Raw genomic sequence first — 24861 nt, 5'->3', positions numbered from 1 at the left:
CCACTGCTGCTGTGAAAATCTGTGAACTTCCAAAGAAAGAGGCAAATCTTTAAACTATAAAACTATTTAAAACAACAGTGAAGGGACCTCACTTTGAACGCACACTGCTCACACATACTAAACAGCTAATCCAAAATTTGCTAAGCACCTCCTAATCGCAAGCTCTAGCAAGTGCAGAGAAAGCTGTTGAAGACATGCACTGGAAACCTGCCCAAGAAGATGAAAAGAGTTTTTTTTTTCAGATTTTTCCATTTGGGGATAAGTTTTCACAGCCCACCTAACATCAATGAGGCGAAAAGCTTAAAATTAGCAAAGGATTATTTTCAGAGTCAGGACATATGCCAAGAACATCAAACAAGAGCCCCAGAAAACGGAGGATTCTGCTGCAGTTTTACACGTGTTTTCTTGTATTCTCACATCTCTAAGCAGAATCCTTTTTGAATAGTCTTTTAAAGGACCCATATTACTATTTTCTGATCGATGTTATAATGTTCAGTCATCATGTTCATCATAAACATACCTGGTGTTGTGTTTTGTTTCGTTCACACCTATTTAATGTACCAACCCTGCATATTTAGGCTGTGTTCTTCTCTCAAACTAAATAGTATAATATCTTAATACAGGAAGTGCTTCACTGTGTTTTTCAGTTTCATATGCCTTCACTGGAATCATTTGGATAATTTTAGCCTTGGAATTTCCAATCTCTATAGAATTTAGGCCCCGTCCACACTAGTACGTATTCGAGTTGTTTTTGTTGCGGATGCAGTGTTCATCCACACTAATCCGATTGAAAACAGAGACGGAACGATCTGGTCCCGCCAGCTCCCACATATTCATCTGAGTATGGATCTGATCCAGCACTGTGTGGACGCCTGAAAACGCTGATACGCTGATGTAGTTCTATGCACCGTGAAGTAGCTAATTCAGCGCAAAAATGCTAAGAAGCTAGAATATATGTCCATTCATATAAACGGTCTATGCATATGATCGTACGCATAGACCGTATAATCTCTGAAAAGTTTAACATGAACTATCTCCAACATGATAGAAGAACAGAACAAACTCATCATTAGCAGAACACCCGTCTGTCACAGAATGAACACATATAATCCGCTGAGTCGTGTCCTTTAGTCTGACAGAAGCGCATCAGCGCACAATAGCGAGCTGTTTTTTGAGCGCATAGTTTATGCAAATTAGCCACATTGTTTTAAGTTTCGTTTCTGTAAAACGTAAACAAATATACTCAAAGCTGTGTGGATAGGGAAGGCTTGCGGACACAGAAACGAGGCAGTCCTCACTCTGAGCCGCCATGCTTGTCTTAAAATCCAGTGTTAATCCAGTAAAGACTGTATTTACACTTGCCATCTCCCTCGGCTCAAAATCAGCCACTGCAACTTCAGACTTCCTTGTTTTTACTGCTCTGTTATGTAGGGACGTCATGACGATGTGACTAGCGTTTCAGGTGGTTTTACGTTACTGTGTGGCCAGGGAAGGCTTTGATTGCAGATACAGAAACAACGTGTCTGGACGCAGATTATTTCTGATACGGTGATACAGTGATAAGCGGATTTGTTTCAGTGTAAACGCGGTCTTAAGGTAAAAGGTAGCTGTTAACTTGAAAACTAACACTTCATGGCATCACAAAGTGGAACAGAGCATTTTGAGCTTTGAAGATGTGGATAACCTAATAATAAAAGCTTACTGAAACACATGTGAATGAAACAAAACACAACCCCAGCTATGTTTTTAATGAGGTAACAACATTATAACATGACTTAAAACTTAAAATTCACTCACTCATTCAGTCAATTTTGCATAATATAGTCTGTTTAACCACATTTCAAAGGTACACCCTCTCTAAATCCTACCTTTCCCATCCTACTGTTTACTCTTCCACACCATATATCATCATCTACTCTTTCTTTTCATTGCGACGCTGTGTGATCATGGGTTTTAATCACCTCTGTGTCTTTGGTCCTGCCTGGAGCTGTGAAGTGTTAGACAATAATCGAGAGCATTAATTTCTTGCTGCTTCTTATTAGGCTCGTGGTCTGTGCCGGAATGAAGCCACCAAAAGCCATTCTCCCTTTGATTCACCGCTAAATGAGAAGGCCTCGAGCGCTGTGAATTCACCATCTCCTATACTGCTAATTTTCTCATTCTGTGTATTGCCAGGACTTGTTTGAACTCAAGTGGCATACAGTATTATGGCCCCAATACACAAAGCAAAGTATCTAAATACTTTAATGAACTTCTGATCTACTGCATAATACGGCATTATTAATTATCTGCAGTACTGGATAGACACGAGCTGGAAAATGACAACTACTGGCAGTTAAAGGTGCACTGTGTAACTTTTCTGGTGGAGGGTCCGTCAAATACTTTCTCCATGCAGATGTTATTGCCTTTGTCTGGAATGGTTCATAGTATGACATTTAACAGCTTTACCTTACATTATTCAAGTACAAGTGGTTTTAAAGCTCAAAAGTACCTAGAGAAACAGTGATCTGACTGTGAGCGATGTTGCCTCTCCACAGATCTGACCTGTAACCTGGTCTGGTTTGGTCTCCATGATAGAAAGGTTTAATACCATACTTAAAATATGAAACATTTCAGGCAGAACATCTCCATGGAGAAAAGCATTTGACGGAAACTCTACCAGAAAAGTTACACAGTGCAACTTTAATGAACTTCTGATATACAGTATTACGCATAATACTGGATTATTAATTATCTGCAGTACTGGAGGGACGTTAACGAGCTGTAAAATGACGACTACAGACAGTTAAAGTGCCATTCACAGGTAAGTGTGTCAGAGGGACGGGTCCACGAGGAACAAGGGAACAGTTTGTCCCTGATCTTGACATGCCAGAAAAAGAGAAGATTGAGCAGGATTTCAGTGACTTTCACAGACTCACAACTTGTGTGGGTCAAAAAGTACAGAGAGACAAGTAAGTGCGAGCAGGTGACAGTGCTTCAGTCTGTTCTTGTGTTAACTCTCCAAATGTTAATATGGCCGCCAGCTAAGGTTAGTTATGAACTAATAGATATAGGATATTTTCAGGAAGGGGACAAGATGTCGTGGCACAAAATCTCGCGACCAAATAACAACAAGATTGTCCACACATGAGCACACAGGAAAATTGTGGCCATACTTTCTTGTCAAAGACTCATCTCGTCAGATCTCAAAAGCTAAACAGAGCTGGGCCTGATTAGAACACAAATGTGAGACTGTTGGAAATATCAGGTGCTACAGTTGGGCACCAGTGGCAAAAAAAAAAAATTAAATAAAAAAATAAAAATTGTTGTTGTTTCCTTAGACAAGACACTTCACCGACATTGCCTTGTAAGAAAGGGTTGTGTGAGTGTTGGTGGTGGTCGGAGGGGCTGATGGTGCAGTTTTGCAAGCCTTGTTTCCTTTAGTCTTCCCCAGGGCAGCTGTGGCTATAATAGTATCTTACCACCACTGAGTGTGAATGAATAATGTAATGTAAAGTGCTTTGGGTGTCTGGCTGAACGGTGCTATATAAATCCAGTGATTGACTGAAAAATGATCTTGTGAGATTTTCCCCCCACAGAACTACAGCTGTAGTTGTAATTGTACTGACCTGACCGTGTGTAGCTCTCATGGCAGGTGTGTGTGATCTCAGCTGCCAGGTCCAGATAGTGCTGTCTCTTCTCCTGTGGTCCATCATCTGCCCCGATCCCGATCATGCCCCCAGAGAAGCAGGCCAGGTGCCCCATCTTGTGGTCCAGGATACCCCCCCTCCACTCAGCCATGTATGTGAGGCCTCCTGGGGACTTCTGCACCAGGTTAGCCTCGATCGCCTGCACAACACAAAGGCAAAGTACTGAATCAGGATACAGTAGTTCATTTCACACAAGGAGAATTAGCTGTTTTTCTGAGTATTTCTGAGCTATAAAACCACCTGTATTTGAATAAATGTAAGGTAGAGCTGTTTAATGTTATACTGTGGAACATTCCAGGCAAAGCAATGACATATCCATAGAAACAACCCCCAACCAAAAAGTTACACCTTTAATAGTGAGCTAATCAGTATACATGTAATTTAGTTTGGATATTTGTAATGTATGTTTTTCTGAGGCAAATAATGTAAAGTTAAAACTATGCAACTTTTCTGCTTGTCTCCATGGAAATGAAGACAAACAGTCTACACAACACAAGGACAAACATTAAATCAGGTTACAATAATTCATTTCACACAAGGATAATTAGCTGTTTTTCTAGACTTGAGCTATAAAACCACGTGTAATTGAATAAATGTAAAGTAGAGTTGTTTAATGTCATACTGTGAAACAATTAAAATAAACAGTGCAGGCAAATAATGCACACTGTGTAACTTTTCATCTCCATGGAGACAAGCAGCATACACAACAAGGGCAAATATTGAATCGGGATACAATAATTAATTTCACACAAGGGTAATTAGCGTATTAATAATAAAATGTCAAAAACTAATTAGAAATGACCAGAAGTTTATGTTTTGACATGTTCCTCTGCTGCGACTTTTAGTCAAGGTCAGTTGCTACCAATCCAAACAACTTTCAGCAACTTTAGCTAGAAATATACATAATTACACTGCTTGGCCACATATCATAATGCAAATAATTACAACCATTTCAACCAAGTAGAACAAAGCCAGAGAAAAATAATGAAAGTTTATAAAAAGCATTTCTAGAGGGCTGAGACTGACGCACTTCCCCATAATTAGCGGTGGTTAGTGCTAATCATAGCTAAACGTAATTGGAAAAATGTTCTCTCATTCAGCAGTATGTTTTAATTAGCAATGTACTTTTATTTGAATACTAAAGTTAATGAGATGCGCTTTGGCGTCACCTTAGATCCTTATATAAATAGTCAGTATAGAATCGGGTGGCGCAGAGGTCCTTAGCATTTTAATATGAAGACACAAGGGAGAATAGGCACTGTAATTAGACGCTGTGTCTCTGGCTTGACCCTATGAGAAAAAGTGCACAAATCTCCGTGGCGGGCTTGACTTTATTGTGCGTGATAGTGTAATTGCAGCCTCGGGGAACCAATGTTAGTCTTTAGACATTACGCTATTAAAAATGCTATCTTTTTATATAATTTATGGACATGGGAGTTCACGTTTACGCAGTGCATTTTAGTTAGTCGTAAAAGTACCCCTACACAAGCGAGCAGTCAGTTAGCATCTAATTGCGGCTGTAATCACATTACGCAGTACCGGGAAGCTAGCCTTGATACGATCTTGTGTCTCTTCTTCCCCATAGCCCTCTCCACTGGGGCTGCTCTGTCACAAATACTCCGAAATGGCGTATATAGCGAGGTTTGTTGGGGGATTTCAAAAGCTCTCCATTACCACTAACAGGAAGCACTCATTGAATTGAATTGCACTAGTTCCTATATGCAGTAGTTTGCATAAAAGCCCAGGGTCTCAATCTTGAAAGTACACCGCCGTTTCACTTCAAATATGTTTTCATGTAGCCTTATCATGCTTTGAACAAGTCTCTCCATATGCTTCTGATATATAATAATGTTGTTTTATACTTTGTGAGATCAAAGTCCTGCGAAAATAACTGCAATTATGGTTTCATTTTATCAGAGTACAATGGTCAGTGTGTCTTTTGTTTGTTAAAAATGTTTGAATTTTATTATATTGTAATGAGAAGTTAACAGCGGCCTTTGTTAATAAACTGGAGTGTTTAGCTGAAGCTTTAAAGTTATTTTGCTCTTGTACTTGAGAAGGCGGTATAAATATCTTGCTTAAAGTGGGATTACACCTAAACTCTGCCCTCATCGTATTTCAGATAGAGCTGCTAAGCTGGGTAGTACCTGGAGGACTAAATAAAAGAGTGAGGCGGTATAAGGAACACTGATTGATCGAACAAGTATCCACACTTCAAATTTGGCCCCTGCAGCCAGCTATTTGTAATCAGAAACATTGGACTTTCATCAGAGTAGTCTTGTGTGATGTCACCAAGTACTTGAAATTGACCTAGTTTGCACAAAAATTGACAAAAAAGTACGAGGAACAGTTCACAGCACTTTCTAAAACATTATATACACAGTTTGGTAACAAAAAAGATGATTTAGTGTTCCATTCCATTGTAAAGGTGCACTGTATCTTTTCTGGTAGAGGATCTGCCATCTGCTTGTCTCCATGGTGACACTATTGCTGTGCCTGGGATATTCCACAGTACGGCATTAAACACATATGTCTTGTTTTATTCAATTACAGCTGTTTTAATTTCACAAAAACTACCATAAAAACATGTAGTATTACCAAGAGCGGGACCACTTCTCCACAGATCTGACCTGTAACTTGGCTTTATTAACTTAACTTTATGTCTGAAAATGTTAAAGGTGCATTGTGTAACTTTTCTGGTGGAGGCTCCATCAAATGCTTTTATTCATGGAGATGTTATTGCTTTGTCTGGAATATTTCACAGTATGGTATTAAACCTTTCTATCTTCATGGAAACCAAACCGGACCAAGTTAAAGGTCAGATCTGTGGAGAGGCAACCCTGCTCACAGTCAGAATACCTGTTTTTCTAGGTATTTTTGAGCTATGAACCAGAAAAGTTACACATTGCATTTTTAAGGTCCAACATAGTGGTCAGTGTACAGTCATAGGGAGATTATTAAACTATTCGTACATCAAGTGCGCTGTAGTACATCCTCTTGGCGTCCTCGTCAGCCTTGTCCGACATCAGATAGGACTTGATCAAATACTCGTAGAAACTGTCCCCAAGGCCACCAATGGAGACGTGATCTGAGGAGGAACAGTAGGCAATACGTCAAGATAAAGCACAAACTGGAATGATATAGATGCAGTTAGATTAGTGGTAAGACATATTACATTCAAGAAGTCACTTTAAAGAGCTCATATTACGCTATTTTCTGATCTATGTTATAATGTTTCGTCACAAACATATCTGGAGTTGTGTTTTGTTTCATTCACATGTTTAGCAGACACCTGTAGATCCTGCATATTTAGTCTGAGCTCTTCTTTCAAACTGAAAACACTCTGTTCCGCCTTGTGATGTCATGTGGCAATACAGGAAGAGCTCCATTGTGTTTTTAAACTCCATGCGACTTTTATTTACATTTAAAAAGCTCCAAATATCGATTTTGCTTCATACTTTCCCCTTTAAATACAGGCATGATTTGCATATTTTTGCTTTAAGGTTCTGTAATACACAAAATGGATTCTGATGATCTTTAAACCATATTAGAATTTTGTTAGCTCATCAAAAACGTACCTGGAGTTATGTTTTGTTTCATTCACACATGTTTGAGTAATGCTTTATCATAGTCTCAATACATCTCCAAAGCTTCAAAATACTCTGAAGCGGTAGTTTTCAAGTTAACAGCTATGTTTTAACTTTCGTTCAGTCGAGATTTTTAGCAATTCCGGGGCTGTAATTATCAAAATTATTATTACTAGTAAAGGTGCATGAAGTTTAAAAACACAGGGGAGTGCTTCCAGTATTACTACATGACATCACAAGTTGGAACAGAGTGTTTTCAGTTTAAGAGAAGAACTCAGCCTAAATATGCAAAGTTTGTGTTTTAAACATGCGTGAATAAAACAAAACGCAACTCCGGGTATGTTTTTTATGAGGAGACAGAGATCGGAAAATGGGCTCTTTGATAATATACTATTGTATGAGATAAATTAGAAGTTTGTATACTTTTATTACCCCCAATGTGAAGTAATCAGAGGCCTATCGAGTAAAGTGCCCTTGCTGACAATAATAAATTAGATCCTGTAACAAGTGTCTTTTGATTTCTGTGTCTCCACCGAATGCCATATTGCGGAGGTTTATTAAGCATTTCCATTGGCATACAGCTACACAGACTCCCCCACAAGGTTAGCGGCAGGCTTTTGTGTTTGTCCTCCACAGGCACCCATACGGGAGAGAGAGGGAGAAAGGGCCTTCTATTCCCTAAGCGCTGATAAATATACACTGTTTAGCTTCTCTGCATGTTCCCACACAACAATTAGCCCCTCTAATCACTCAGATTACCACCTTTTCAGAGCTGTGTTTCTCTTTGAGCTGCTTTTCAACCTCTTTCAGGTAAATCGTAAAGACCCAATTTTCAGAAGTAATTGAATTCATTATCATTTTATAATAGAGCGATGGGAGTCATGCAGGCAGTGCTATGAGCTTGGTATGAAAATGAAAGATAAGATGGACCTCAGGGTGGACGGATGACAGAGGATGTGCAGAGGGCTGTTAGTAAGATAACATTTCAAGTATTCACAAGGTTGACGTGTATTTTTAACTTCGGAGAAAATGAATTTGCCAAAGTCGTACGACAAATTATTCCAGTTTTGAAAGACAGTTTGAGGACGCATTCACAATTCAGAATTTACTGATTTGAATTGTCTATTTCTATGGCAGTCTCAATGTTTCATAACTCACTGACCCATGGATTGCTATTGTAAATCGATTTAATAAACTAAAATATTTTATGCATATTGCCAAGCTTTGACCAATCAGATGTCAGTTGTTTATGTACTGTACACTATCAGTCAAAAATCTGGACTCACCCTCTCGTTCAATGTTTTTTCTATATGTTTACCATTTTCTACATTTGATATGCATGCAGAAGACATCAAATATATGAAATAAGAAATATGTAATTATGTAGCAAAGAGAAAAGTGTACTGTACTAAATATGAAATATAGATATTATTTTTAAAACCAAATCCTCAAATTAGCCACCCTTTGCTTTGTCAAAAAATAATTTGTGTTTTTTTTTTTAGGATTGAGGATTTGATACATATATCTTACTCAGACGCGCCGCTACCATTAGGCAAAAGTAGGCGGCCGCTTAGGGCTCCCAAACTATTTCCCTCAGTCCCACTAATAGCCGAGGCCTCAGAGTAATTTGATTTTCTCTCAATATGACATTAAATGAGAGTAGTTTACTTAAAAAAAAAAAAAAAAAAAATCACCATCAAAATAGTTTCTGATTGACAAATCTATTTTAACTGGCAAAGCATCCCCCCTTTTCACGTTAGAATGGACTAGTCGGCTTGACCCTGATTTGAACATAATCATAGTATAATCATATAGAATGGATGTAAACAAAAATGTTATTGTACCAGGAAAAAAATTTAATTACTTTTAGCTCTGGTTATCTAGTAGGCTTCCGAACTAATAAGACAAGTTTCCAATCCAGCCTAATAAAAAATGTGCATGTCTCAAGAATAATGGGGAAAAACAGACAACAAATATAAAAAAAAACCCCAAAAAAAACAACCAACTAACCAACCAACAAACCAAACTGAAGTTCGTCTAGGGCCCCCAAATTCTTAACTCTGCCTCTTGATCTTACTTCATATATTTAAGATCTTCTGTCTGCATATATAAAATGTAAAAAGTAGTAAACATGTATATATAAAACACTGAATGCGAGGTTGAGTCCAAATTTTTGACTGGTAGTGTAAGCAACTGAAGAATAAGCACAACAACTGAGCTATAAAACTAGTAAGATTCTATATTTTCATTTTAATCCACAGAGACACAGCAAAAAATCTTGTAACTTGGCATTCTCATTAATTTGCGGCATACATGACAACTACACTGTTTATCTGAGCCAGACACTGAGCCGGAGAACCCCAGTGGCGAGAGGGAGACATTTTTGCGCCAACTGGGATTTGAGTTTGGAGCTGTGGTGTAGTAAAAACTTTATTAAAAGCCCCATATTATGCCTTTTTCTGATCTGTTATAATGTTATTTCCTCATCACAAACAGACCCGGAGTTGTGTTTTATTTCACTCACACATGTTTAACTAATTAATAATAAAGTTTTACTCAAACATGTGCGAATGAAACAAAACACTTCTCTTGGTATTTTTGTGATGAGGGAACGATATTCTAACATGGCGTGAAGCTCTCAAGAGTCAGTTTTGTGTAATATAAGACCTTTAAAATGTACTAAAACCTTGTAGAAACATTTGCTAAACATTTTCACACTACAAAATGAAAATATGCATACTGTAGTGAAAAGAAAGAAAGGCAAAAATTAGAATTACAATCTAAGCTCTGAAGTGTTAACATTTTAAAACAAAAAAGTTAAAAGTTCTTGTGAGAAAAAAGGATCAAGTTCATGAATAATGCATGTTTTAATACTTACGTTGGACCCAGTTGCCGCTGACGGGACTTAGAAAATTGGGATAGAGTCCATGGGGCTTTTCAATCTTGTTCAGCAGTTTCCTGATATTCATAACCTATTGAATACATAAACAGCCCATTAAATTGTTATGGTTCCTTCTGTACTTCCATTTGCTCAAGGCTTGTACTCTAAAATCTCACTCAATACAACTCACAACGTACAACTCATTTTACTCGGATGTGAAGGAGGAAAGACGAACCTTTTCTGTGTAGATGGGGTTAGCGGAGAGCTCGGACAGGTGGACGAATTCAAGATGGAGGGTCCCAAACTCTGCCAGGATACTGCTCCCAGCTGAGGCCCATCCCCAGCTCCAACTGGTCCCACTGAAACGAGAGAACAGCCAAGCGCTTAGTATCACTGGCTACTAGAACAAAACAAGACTCCAAACAAGTGATGGAAGAAAAAGTACGCAATTTTGTTACTCAAAGGTGCATTGTGTAACTTTTCTGGTGGAGGGGGCGTCAAATGCTTTGCTCCATGGAGATGTTATTGCTTTGTCTGGAATTTTCCACAGTATACATTAAACCTATCTATCTCGAGGGAGATGAACAGGTAACAGAAATATGCTACACTACAATTTAGATCTGTGAAGAGTCACCCCTATTCACAGAAGGAATTATTGTATTTTAATTATAATAAAAAAGACTTTTACTTTTTTGTCCAGTTCAAAAATATAGTGGAGTACCATACCAGACCAACTTTATTTATAAAGCACTTTAAAAACTTTACAGCTGGCCAAAGTGTTGCACACAAACATTGAATAGACAAAGACAATCGCAGTACAACATAATACACAATACAAACACAGTACAACTACAAAAACAAACAAACATAGAAAACAATAAGTTACTCAAAAAAATAAAATAAAAAAAATGTACTTGTCACTTGTTAAAAGCCAGTGAAAAAAGGTGTGTTTTTAGGAGTGATTTAAAAACAGGTACAGACTCTGCCTGTCTTTTCTCTAGTACAGAAAGTAAAAAGTATAGATACTTTCTCTCAAATGTAGTGAAGTAAACGTAAAATCTGCTTTAAGGTGCACTATATAACTTTACTGGTGGAGGGTCCACCATTTGCTTGTCTCCATGGAGATGTTACTGTTTCGTCTGGAATGTCCCAGTGTGGCATTAAATGTATCCATCCTGCATTTACTCAATAAAATGTGTTTTATTTACCTAATAACTTGCATTCTTACTGTGAGTTGGGTCACATCTCCACAGACCTGACACATAACTTGCCCCTGTGGTGTGACCTTCTATCTCCATAGAGACAAATAAGTGTAATGCCATACTGTGGAACATTCCAGGCAACATTTCCATGCAGAGAAGCAGGTGGCAGACCCTTCACTAGAAATGTTTACGCAGTGCACCTTTAAGTTTAAGTACAGATACATAAAATCTTTACTTAAGCACACTTCTTTACTTTTTACTTAGTTAAGCTCCACCATTGCTCAAAACAACAAACCCACTTCTTTGTCCTTGCCTAAGTTGTTGTTTTAAAGTTCTCTGCGATATTGGAAAGTTAAGAAAGACTTGTCGATAGCTCAGCCTCAGAGCAGAATGCAGTCAATGCTCTCCCAGTCACTGTGTTTCAAATCAGGGAGGAGATCGTCTGGAGTACACCCTGCAGCCCTGTGGAGATGCGAATTGAGCTAAAACTTTTCAGGTAATGTCAGTTTAATGTGAGCCATTCAAAGGAGCCTGGGAATGACTTGTAAACTTCAACCAAAGTAATAGCGGCTACTGTCTGGGGCTTTTTGTTTCAAGTGGTTCTCAGAGTTGTCATAAAGTACATTGCACCACGGATAGCACCATCTGTAGCTGCGGAGTCAAAGAAAGTCATCCGCTCTGCATTGCTGATGTGGTAGACTGTTTTTCAGCTCTTTCTTCAGAATAGCAAACACGACATATGTTAAAGTTGTACAGTGTAAATAACAGATTCGTAATCATTGCGATGTCTGGACAGCTTTAAGACATGTTAGAATGTTGTTATTTTCTCAAAAACATATGGTACTTGGAGTTGTGTTTTGTTTCATTTACACTTTTTTGAGTTATCCTGTTTTATTAGATCTAAATGTTCTGGTCCACCTTGTGATGTCATCTAGTAGTAGGTAGTTTTCAAGTGAACAGCTACCTTTTATCTTTAGTTCAGCAGAGATTGGCAATTCCAGGGCTGAAATGATCAAAATGACTCTAGTGAAGGTGTGTGGAGTTTCAAAACACAGTGCACTTCCTGTATTACTACATGACATCACAAGATGTAACAGAGTGTTTTCTGTTTGAGCGAAATCATCCTAAATATGCAAGGTTTGTTAAAGGGGCAGTCCGGAATTCTGGACATAGGACTTCATTTCCTATGAAATAAAAGTGTTGAGTTAAAATTTAAAAAGTTTCTGAGTTTCTGTTTTCTGATCTATGTTGTAATGTTGTTTCCTCATCACAAATATACGTGGAGTTGTGTTTTGATTCGTTCACGCATGTTTAAAGGGACAGTTTGGAATTTTGGACATAGGACCTCATTTCATAGTGAGCCAGAGTGTTGGAGATGTGTGAAGACACCTTTTTAAATATTCCATCCAGTCCTTGTATTTGCAGCGGTCGCTGGTGCTAGGCTAGTGCATGTCAATGGCCATAGTTAGCCTGCCACTAAAGAAGTCCACAAAGCATCCAAAGCAAATCAATTATTACACCAGACTGTCGATGTGAATGTCTGTGTTGATACAATAATTTTAGAAGTAAGATCAACCTTGCATTTGAAAGATTTATGTCTGAGCAGCAGCAGAGAGTTGTACTTCCTGATAGAAAGCTCGGCAGCGGCGGATTGATATCACCTAGCACCTACTTTCCCCGCAAAGTAAAATTCCGCTGCTGCTGAGAAAATAGTCCCTCAACATGCGACGATTCATGCGATGGAAGGTTTGTTTTATTTCAAACGTTATTCTATCAACACAGACATTTACATCGACAGTCTGGTGTAATAATAGATTTACTTTGGGTGTTTTGTGGAGTGGGCAAGACTGTTTTAGTGGCAGGCTAACTATGGCCATTGACATGCACTAGCCTAGCACCAGCGACCTCTGAAAATACAAGGACTGGATGGAATATTTTAAAAAGTGTCTGGCTCACTATGAAATGAGGCCCTATGTCCAAAATTCCAAACTGTCCCTTTAAACATGCGTGAACAAAACACAACTCCACGTATGTTTGTGATGAGGAAACAACATTACAACATAGATCAGAAAACAGAAACTCAGAAACCTTTTAAAATTTTAACTCAACACCTTTTTTTCGTAACCAAGCACTCTATACATTCTCTTGAGTCTCCTTCTAATTTGTGAATAATGGAGTTTTTATCTACTAATTAACAGACAACAGAAGTAGCATAATGAATATTTTACACATCTCTTAATTAGATTGAATGAAAGGAGAGTGGAAAACTTGTGGTATGCTAGCAAAGTTTGCGGACAAGGTCATCCCGAGACTCTTCTCCCGTCTGTTTCCCGAGGCATCATGGGTAATATCTCCCTGCAAATTGAACTCGTGCTAATGTGTCATTTCACAGCGCTTCTGTTAATGCTCGTCTATGATTAGTTGAGCTACAATGTACTATCCGCAATGGCTTTACATATCCTCCTAATAGATAGTGCTAGAGTTGAAACATCCCATAATGAGCCCGGGTGAATTTATAAGATGTTATGGCGGGGTGAGGGTGGGGTGAGGGCGGGTGAGGAAAGGTGGTTGCCGGGGGAATCGGAGAGTTTGGCAGGCTGATGTATGTGTCCATTAAAAGTTTAGGGGCGATGTTGTTAGCAGTTCCAGTGCATTGTTCCCAAGAGAAGAATCAATTGAAAGCAAAGGTGCAAGGTGCTGGGCTTTGTTTGGAGAAGGGAGAGCAGGGTTTGTATTCGAAAAGCAATATCAGACACAGCTAATGAGCCTAACTGGTATCACGTAATTCAATGTCTGGGAATCACAGGGCCCCTCACAATTTGATACTCCATACATGGCTCACTATATGATATTATCACGATATGGAGATACATGTGACAGTCAATATATTGCATAAGATACGATCTGGATCTCTATTGATTTGTATTGTTTGTAATGGCCTGTGCTCATTGGCACATTGCAGCAAAAAAGATTTTTACTTCTACATTACTTCCTAAATAATGGCCTTATGCAGCCAAACATGTGATGTCAGAAATGTGCAGTTCTGATCGCTTGCTGCTAGAGTGGAGCTAGCATGAGTTCAGAGTAGGGCTAGGCTACCTTTCACAAAACTAACTTTTAGGCACTTTGACTATTTAAAATTATTGTAAAAATACAAAAGAAACCCTACAAATTCCAACCTTTATGAAAGCCACTGATGCCGATGAAAATGTTATTCCTTTGTCTGGAATGTTTCACAGTATGACATTAAACCTTTTATATTCATGGAAACCAAACCAGACCAAGTTACAGGTCAGATCTGTGGAGTGGCGACCCAGCTCAGAATCAGAATATCTGTTTTTCTAGGTATTTTTGAGCTATAAAACTCCCTGTAATTTAATAAATGTAAGGCAGAGCATTTTAATGTCATACTGTGTAACATTCCAGGCAGAGCAATGACATATCCATAGAAACAAGCAACCAAAAAGTTACACAGTGCATCTTTAACTTTTTCAACTGTCATGGCCAACCTTTAAAATAACGAAATTAATTTAATCAATACAAGATTTTTTCATGATGCCGGGGGCAAATTGAACAAGCTCTGTCAGAAATCCCCAATAAACCGGAACACAGTGAAGATAATAAATAGGGCCTCTGTGGATGTAATTGAAAATCATTTTGCCTGTTTGAGCGCAGATAAAACCTGTGTTAACCTAATTGAATTAATTTAGGGCAGCTTTCATTGGAACTGTTTTCAAAGCTAGCAGACTGGAAAAGTACTTCTTCACCTGATAGTTAGTGTTCATATACAGAGCTTTAGACACTCATGAGACCTGCTAGTGGGATAATAAGGCAGTTCAGATTAAATTGCTATCTCAAATCTCTAACTGCACAAGAGGCAGTTTGTTGATGGATTTTCAATTTTCATTTTGGCTTGACAAATTAAAAATATAGATACGATCTCAAGGTCTTCTATTTGCATAATATGGAAATGTGGAATTATGTTGTCACTTTTCCTCAAACAAAATCTATGAACTGTTTTCATAGTAACATGGATGATATTGTTAATTAAATATAAGAACTCATTATGCAAAATTTACAATTTTAACCATGCTATATTGTCTCATCAAAAAACCCTCTGCAGTTGTATTTTTGCTTAATTCACTCTTGTTTCATTATTAATTAAGTCTGAACACTCAAAAATGCTCTGTTTGAATATGGCCAGGATTGTTGCATCATAAATAATACTCTATTAAAACGCTCTATTAGCACAGCATTCACCATTCTTCACTGCTGATAGCTGAAGGAGTCCTACTGCCTGAATGCCATCATTGGAAACAGAGCTGAAGTTTATAAAGTATATTTTTCAAATGTAGACATTCATTTAAATGAATATTTATCCCAAGGAGACCAAAAGCATGTTTTCCAGGTAATTAGAGAAGCAACCATGTATAATATGTTCTTTAAAGTTTACATTTTTTGGTATAGTGTATTTGTGGTATTCACCTCACTGTGCAATAATCATTCTGAAATTATGGTAGACTCATGGTCAAATATGGACTATTAAAATATGTTGAGTAAGAATGATTTCCTCATGTAGACTGGATGGTTTGTGATTTATGCTGTTACCTCACCAATATGCCTTTCAAGTAAAGAAATGTATAATAAAATGATTCATATCACAAAAAGAAACAATAATATGGAGAGACTTTTGATATAGCCACAGCATGACATTACCAATAATCTGAACAGGCCATTTGATGCTATTTCAATGTACCTATGACTGTATCCCACCGGTGACCTCCAGCTATTGCGTCATACACTCACTCCTACACAATCTCTGTACTTGTTTTCTCCATCACTTAATGCATAAATAAAACCATCCACTCCCTTCTGTTTTTTCATATTTTCCTTCACTACATCAGAGCAGTCCTCCCTCGAGACCAGCTGCTTATGTCCTGCTACACCGTGCATATGTTACCGGCTAAATCGACGCTTATGAATAGTGTAGTTGTTTATTTCATTTTTGTATATTTCTCCATAAGTGCTCCATACATTCTGTTTTCTTCAGACCATCTGCATTCTACAGCCGTGTAAGCGACGCAGCCTGAACCAAGTGTAAAATAAGGTAATTAAATCTGTCAGCAGCTGTCCAGCTTGGCTGCCTGGTTAATTGGTAGCAGTTGGATAACGAAGGTGCCAGGGAGGTCTTAGAAGATGATGTGATGGGATAGGTTTATTTTGAAGGTGTAGTAATTTGATATAATACGGTTCTATACGGACTCGGCAGGATGTGTGGGGGCGGTGCTTCTCCTCTGGGTGATTATGGATGACACAGTGGAGGTGAGACTGAACCATGAGCTGAGCGTTAGTCACTGATATCAAGTTCAGTCAGTCACTTCTCATTCCTCGAGACTATTTCTGTATTCCTGATATTCAAGGGTTTGGTGTTATATTAAAGCATGTGGTTTTTGATGTGGTTTTAAGAATTAAGCTCACTTAGGTTTTGGAAAAGCACCAGGAAATCACATAGAGATAGAAACGAGTCAATTGAACACTAGGCACTGACTGTTTGCAATCTGTGTGTCCTAATTGGTCCTGGAATCTACACTAAGAACAATAACAATAGTCAGCTAAACCGTGCATGGCCATACAAATAATACTCCAATGAAAAGAAAATGAGACAAAATCATAATCAATACACAATCAGAACTGGCCCTAACAACACAAATTATTCCGTGTATTCCAAGCACTGTCACTTGTACTGTGGACTGTGTAGGTCGGCAGAGTTCACAACACATTCGCCTCGCTCCGGAGTACGAGAGGAGACCATCTGTTTTGAGTGGTCTTAGAGAAGCGGTGAATGAAAAGACCACCCGTGTAGTTTAATGGGAATCAGAATGCGTCTGTTGACAGGCTGGCACATCTCTCAGATCGAATGCTCTTTTACGTGGCCCTAACCGGTGGCAGTGTGAAAATGACTTCAGTCCTCTGTTTTGTTTTCAAGCAAACAGACTATGCATTTTTCTCTGATTGGTTACTCCGCCTGTCAGTCTGCCCATTGTAATTGGTGGAGACTGAATGTGGTTCCAGACAAGAATATAAGAACACTGAGAACACTGAGAATACATTTCTGTAAAGTAAAAGCTTCTTAGGTCTCCAAGGCAGCCGGGACGACGGGAGTGTGGAGTTGTAGCAAAACAAACTTTTTTCATAATACAGTTTTAAGTGGCCAGTTTGCATAAAGCATTTGTTTGTGTGTCCTCAAATAACAGAAGACAGAGGAAGTAAACAGAAGTCTTTGTGATCTGCGCTGCAAATCTGCACTAACAAACAAAGACACGAGATAAGGAAGGTGAGGGCTTGGATATGTTTCAAATTAAAAATGCAAATTTTATTCATATGATTTTCTGAAAGCTTTTATGAACGCAGATTAATTCTTCTCAGGGAGTCGTTGTAATTGCAAAAGCTGCAGCTGCTCCAAAGTCAATATAAGAGACTGAAACTTTTTTGCACTTTACAATGAGGAAAAAAAAACATTTACTGACAGAAATAAATTGCTGCGTCTTGACAATCCCCAAATCAACATTCGTACAAATCAGAGAACAGCATTTCCTTCTTGTCTGTACTAGTACTGCTAACAATTGTTCATATTTATTGTGGGCTCCAGACTGTCTGTAATAACTTCACCGCATTTTCAGAGCAGATTTTTATTTGGCAGGTGTAGCCGTCGAAATGAGTGGCCTCGGGGGACTCTTACTTCAAACCAACGTAAATGAATCCACTTAAATGAGATCCAGACACCAATTAGACACCACACCTGCCTAGCATATTTAAATGAACATGACTAAGTTAGTTGTATAGGCAGAGAAAGTCTAGAGACTGCTCTTTAAGCACTCACTGTCTCCTTTGAATGTGGTTACTGAAATAAAATGGAAGTACAAATGCAATTAGAGGGCTTAGGGACTATATTACACAAAATTTACTCTTGTGAGCTTTAAGCCATGTTATAATGTTGTTACCTCCTCAACAACACATTTCAGTAAACCTTTATTATGTCTGTCTACATCTCCGAACTAAACACATTTTGTTCCACCTTGTAATCTCATGAAGTGGTAGTTTTCCAGTTTAACAGCTTTTTTTTAAAACCTTTTGTTCAGTAGAGATAGTCAATTCCATGGCTAAAATGATGAAAAATAATTCTAGTGAAAATATATAGAGTTTAAAAACATAGTCAAGCACTTCCTGTATTACCACATGATATCACAAGGTGGAACACAGTAGTTTCTGTTTGATAGAAGAACTCAGCCTTAATATGCAGGATTTGTGTGTTAAACATGTGTGAATGAAACAAAACACAACTCCAGTACTGTATATTTTTGATGAGAAAACAACATTATAACATAGATCAGTAAATAGTGTATTATGGGCCCTTTAAAATTCAGATTTTGAAGTGAGTATACTGTATATTATATTTATACCATATAACTTATTTATACCAGAGGTGGGTAGAGTAGACAAAAACAAAAAGTAGATGTACAAAGTAGAGGCCCAACAAATTTCTCAAGTAAGAGTAAAAAAGTATTTTTGAAACTACTCAAGGAAGAGTAACTGTCAGAGCATGACATATGACTTCAATATAACTTTATATATAATTTGAAGGTAATGTCATTTGAAGAAAAAAGATTAAATAATGCACAAATTCTTGTATTTTGAAAGGACTGAGAAAGAAATTAGGAAAGTACATTATATCTGAAGAAGCAGTGCAAGAAACACAAATTTTGAAATCACTCAATATAGTCAACATCATGTAATGTCACTTGTAGACTGACTTACATTATTTCTGTTACTTAAAGGTATACTGTATAACATTTGTAGAGCCTGGTCCGCCACCTGTTTGTCTTCATGGAAATGTAGTTACTTTGTCTAGAATGTTCCATGGTAAATATCAAACTTAAATCTATCTCCATTGAAAAAAAAAACAACAACTATAAGCTACAGGACATTACAGGACAGATTTGTAGAGAGTCGCCCCTATTCACAGAAAGAATTATTGTATTTTTATGCAATAGAAACACCCAGAACGAATAAATGCAAGATAGATGTGTTTAATAGTCATACCCAGGAACATTCCAGGCAAAGCAACAACATCTCCATGGAAACAACTTTTCTGGAAACCCACCAAAAAATTTGCACAATGCACCTTTTAAGTAGAAGTAAAAACTATGCTGCTAGAAAAGTACTCGGAAATATACAATTTCTTGAAAACGTTACTCAAGTAAATGTAAATGCTTTATACTTTCCCATTCAGATTATGCTCTCTTCAAACTCCTACACTACAGGCTATGAATCTTATCCTAGAAGTTGTACATTTCAGCTGCTGCCAATTGCTACACCCTTGAGTAAGACATTTCATAAGATAATTTCCATATTTATCTACAGTTTATTCTACTTATATTATAACTGCCTGGACCTGAGTTATAGCGTGACTATCCAACTACATTCTGAATTTGTTTAATCTTTGTCCAAATGGATCACACCTCCTGGGACCCCATCTCAAATGAACAGTCACTATTCCTCCACAGTTTCGATAGCTCTCCAGGCTTGGCAAGCGTATGAGGTTTGCCCTAATATTTTTCATTTGGTCGATCATTATCAACTCTGCATGAACCTGTTCGTGTCACTGCCAGCGTGAACAGGTTCCAGAGCCGTGATTAATGACTGCCAAGTGCCTGCCTCGATATCATCTTTTGTGGGACAGAGGACACTTAGAGGTGAGTGGGGGGTTGGAGACTCACCTCCCCAGGTTGATGACTCCTCTGGGGATGCCTGTGGGTGTGTTGAATGCTGGCAGCAGCTTCTCCCCGAGTTCCAGAACTTTACTTTTGAAAATCTGTGGAGAAAAAGAAAGAAAGAAAAGAAGAAGGGTTAAAACTTAAATTTGCAAACATGAGTTACAGCGCAGTTCAAATGTTTGGTTTTCGAAATGGCTTGGTGAACTGAAAGAAGGTGAAAAGAACTAAAGAACAGGGTCTTCATACTTATACAACCACCACCTTAAGTTAGTACAAAAATAGGACTAAAACTGGTACTAAACCTGGACTAAAACTGCAACTAAACTTGATCTAGACCAGGGCTAAACCAGGATTAGAACAGGACCAAACCAAATCTACATCAGAATTAAACTTCAAAGTGTGAACGCAATTTAACCCTCTCCAGGCAGGCGTTGCAGATTTGCAACAGCTAAATTCCAATTACCTACTTACTCCACATCCATATTTTATTAGCTTTTTTTACTCAGGAGCCTTTTCTCCCATCATGCTGATAAACATGGACGATGCAGACTGTGCAAGAATGGCTACACACAAACGGCCTGCCAGAAGTGCAAAATACTTTTTTTGTTTACAAAAAAGTCAGGATTGTATATTACTACCCCATATTATAATTTTCCCCAAATATCAGATTTTTCCTGATACTAAAAATTCATTTGAGCCTGAGAGGGTTAAGAGAACTAAACCGGGCATAAAGGTTCATAAAGGTTCTGATTGTTTCCATGTATAAGCTCTTATTTTCCCTGCAATGTTCCACATACTGGCATTAAACAGATCTCTACATATACAGTATTTCTATCAATCTATATGAAAACAAGTAGGAGACTCTACAAGACTAAGTTACAGGTCAGATCTATGGAGAGGTGACCACTCTCACACTAAGAATGCATGTTATCAGGTATTTTGGAGCAATATAAACATCTGGAATATAATAAATGTAAGAGAGACCATTGTAATTTCAATACCGTGGAACATTCTAGGCAAAGTAATTACACCCACAAGGAGACAAGCAAGACATGCAATAGAAAAGTTACATAATACACCTTTAAACCAAGACAAAAACTAATCATTTATGAGTTCTGGGACTGCAAAGTAACTTTCTATAGTGCTGTCTCTGGACCCAGTGGGATTCAAACCACCAGCACGATTTCTCACCAAAGTGGTACCCAGCCTTAGGAGTTCAAAAAATTGAGCTTTTGTCTTCTATATAATTATGCCCATGACAACTGTGAATCATTATGTGATCATTTTGGACATTTTAAATTGCAATACTCTAAAATGACTCCATAAAAGATATAAGTCCGCTAACTTCAGGGTTGGAAAGTTGTGGAGCCCAGTGGGAGCAGATGTTGCCATAAACAGCATCATAACAAAGCTGTAGATCAAGTTGTTTTTTTTTTAAATTTGCGCTAAAATGGCTACGTGACACTACTGAATCCTATGTATACTACCGATTAAAGGTTGTATAGAGGATTATTCAAGGGAAAAGAAATACAGCGATAGTCCTTTTTCAAATGTTGTGCATGCGTGACACCACCTTCCTCCTCCACATAATCCCCGCGTGCCGGCGAGTCAGTTACACGAGAAATGTAGGGAGTTTGATTGACAACCTAATAGCCAATAGATAAAGAGGGAGCCTCGTTGTCTATTGGCTAATGTTTATCTGGCCTCACTACGTCCACAGTTGATGGATTTTCATTCTTTTTTTTCTTTTTTTTGGTCATCATAATTACAAGGCTGCTGCGTCTATGTAATGGTATTTTAAACTTTCACTGACAATTTGAAAGTAAAAACAAATCCTCCATACAACCTTTAAGAAAATAAAATTGGAGAACGAAGTAAAGAGCAGTGGGTATGTACCAATGGCGGTGAAAACGGGGGTAGATCAGCACAATGACATTTTGAATACAAAAGAATAAATACAACTCAAGAATGAATCATTACAACTTTGACTGGGTAAATGAGAAGGGGACACAATTATAACAAAAACAGTCTATTTTGCATAATAAGTCTCCTTTAAACTGTAAATGAAATGTAACAACTGACCAAAATTAGAACAAAACTGACCAATCAAACAACCAAAACCAGGATGTATATCAGCAATGTTTAAGGTGCACTATGTCACTTTTTCGTTGGACGTCGATCGTCTGCGGTACTTGATTTGTCATTGCTCTGCCTGGAATGTTCCACAGTATGACATTAAACAGCTCTACCTTACATTTATTCAATTACAGATGGTTTTGTAGCTCAAAAATACCTAGAAAAACAAACATTCTGACTATGAGCGGTGTTGCTTCTCCACAGATCTGACCTATAACTTGGTCTGGTTTGGTCTCCATGCAGATAGAAAGGTACCAAAGTGTGAAACATTCCAGACAAAGCAAATAACATCCCCACGGAGAAAACCATTTGATGGACTCTGCGCCTGAAAAGTTACACAATGCACCTTTAAAGAAGCTATTACTGCACACCTTTGTACCCATTGAAGCACTGGCTCATAGATAGATCACAGAGACAGACAGTGGATATAAAGCTGGCAACACTTCTCACAGTTTTGCCCTTTAAAGCTAATTACGAGAAACACAAGGCCCACTACAATACATCTCCAGACAGATTAAAAGCAAGCTCATCGACGCCATCTCACAGACACCCATTTAAAACTCCACTTCTCCTCTATCTCCTCAGGTCAGGCCGGGAGACGAAAAAGTTAATACAAGTTCTTATGAGCACCGATATCAGTCACCAAATCACGAATGGCCGGTGGGCACTATGTCTGGCGGCGGAGGGAGATATTGAAATGATGACAAAAGGAGTGGTGTGGCGAGATGAAAGGATAGCAGAGGTGAGAGAGGAGGAGGAAGGAAGGAAGGAAGGAAGGAAGGACGGGGTGCTCAGGGGACTTGGAGGTGAGCGAGGAGACAGACAGCAGGTCGGAGAAATGTCTAGACAAGAGCTGTTGGAGAATCAGGCCAGTCATGGGGAGATGTGACTCAGCATGGACCAGGATTAAAACTAGGCCAGACTGAGAGGGAGGAGATTAAAAAGTCTGCCATTTATTTTGTCGGAGGTAAAGCTGTCCAAAAAAGCTGAAACCCAGATACTGATGCTAGGGAAGTGTGATATGTATCAAGCGCAAACTGTTCAAAAAAGTGGAGACGTCACCCACAGCGTTTGGCTCCAGTCTAATGAAGCTCATAGAGGCCGGCAGTTGTAGGAGCAAATGTAGAATAGGAATTTATTAACAGACATGATAGCAAAATAAAAACACCAGGATCACACTGAATTAATACAAACATTTTAAGACCAAAATGACAAGGCTCACAGCAGCAGTTACAAAGAGAGGGACAATTTCTCAATGTAAAGTCAATTGGAAACAGAGTCGATGGAGCCGGAAGCACCCCCATGAACACTTCCTGCTTGGAATGAAGCGGATACCAGGATAGCTACGTCCATTTACTAGTATATATTAAAATAGTCTTTGGTATCAAAAGTAAAAAAAAAAAATAAAAAATCACATAAATAGGACAAATGCGGACTGGTGTTGCGAATTAGCCTATAAACTATAAACACTGATACTCACATCAGATTAAAGAATTGTTAATCTACTAGTATGTTTGTTGTATCTGTCCCTATACAAATAAAGAATAAATGAATTAAATTTGACCTTTATTTACACATGTTAGACCTCATTATCATAATATTAAAAGTACTATTATATTTATACTTCTAATATATATATACTTGTAAAAAAGTTTTCTATTAATACTTCGATAATGGACGATGATGGACTACTACTACTACTACTACTACTACTACTACCACTACTACTACCACTACTATCACTAATAATAATAATGCATCAGTTTTATATAGTGCTTTTCTGGACACTCAAAAATGCTGTACAGTTCATTATATATTCGCTCCAAACTCGGTGGTGGTAAACTACTATTGTAGCCACAGCTGCCCTGGGACAGACTGACAGAAGTGAGGTTGCCAATCTACGCCATCGGCCCCTCCGACCACCACTATCACTCAGACACACACCACTTTCATACTAGGCAATGAATGCCTAAGGACACAAAAACAGTTATTTATGACTGGCTCCCCACTGTGGCATCTGGTGTTCCCAGCAGTCTCCCATCCAATTACTAACCAGGCTGAGATCTGAGCTAAGCAAGACTGGGCCTATTATCATTATTATCTATTACTGAAATAGTTTTGAAATATCGAGTATCAGTATTTTTTCTTCGGACTGAAAGTGAGCACAAAAGTCTGTTACGAGAAGGCCTTTTTTTTTTTTGCAAAGCCCATTTATAATTCATTGTAGTATCAATGAATCAGATGGATGGTGATGTAGCAAATTCTCACAAGGATGTGGGTTTAAAATTACATAATATACAAATAAGGGGGAAAAAAAAGCTAAATATTACTTAAACAAAATAGCTTTGAATCTCCTTTTGAGTAAAAATAATACTTAAAACTGCCCAAAATTGAAACATCATTATAATAAAAGTGCAACGCATTGGCAGTGTGCAGTTTCACAGTGTAATTTAGAGTGAAGAACCAAAAATTATATTATGAAAAAACAAACCACAAAAAGCAAAAAGCAGGTACTAGTGATTTAACTCTGCTATGGCCGCTGCAGTATAAGTAAGTGTATATTAATAACATTTCCCAACGTGGGCACAGTGT

The 24861-nt window shown here is 38.1% G+C and overlaps 1 protein-coding gene across 1 annotated transcript in view; it reads right to left on the bottom strand.

The window, feature by feature from the left end:
* The window catches only part of LOC110174250 (mannosyl-oligosaccharide 1,2-alpha-mannosidase IA), a 363419-nt gene that overhangs the window by 16446 nt on the left and 322112 nt on the right, over positions 1-24861 (bottom strand). Inside the window, exons 5-9 of the mRNA XM_020940313.2 lie at positions 20137-20231; positions 10393-10516; positions 10155-10248; positions 6662-6777; positions 3609-3828 (exon numbers count right to left, since the gene is read on the bottom strand). Of these exons, the coding sequence (XP_020795972.1) occupies positions 3609-3828; positions 6662-6777; positions 10155-10248; positions 10393-10516; positions 20137-20231 (649 nt within the window). The remainder of the gene's footprint in view (positions 1-3608; positions 3829-6661; positions 6778-10154; positions 10249-10392; positions 10517-20136; positions 20232-24861) is intronic.

This window comes from Boleophthalmus pectinirostris, unplaced genomic scaffold (genome assembly GCF_026225935.1).
Source record: "Boleophthalmus pectinirostris isolate CB_2022bp ecotype Guang Dong unplaced genomic scaffold, ASM2622593v1 HiC_scaffold_6, whole genome shotgun sequence".
Classification (NCBI taxonomy): domain Eukaryota; kingdom Metazoa; phylum Chordata; class Actinopteri; order Gobiiformes; family Gobiidae; genus Boleophthalmus; species Boleophthalmus pectinirostris.
Note: the sequence above shows the minus strand (reverse complement) of the source record. Positions and strands in the feature narration are given on the sequence as shown.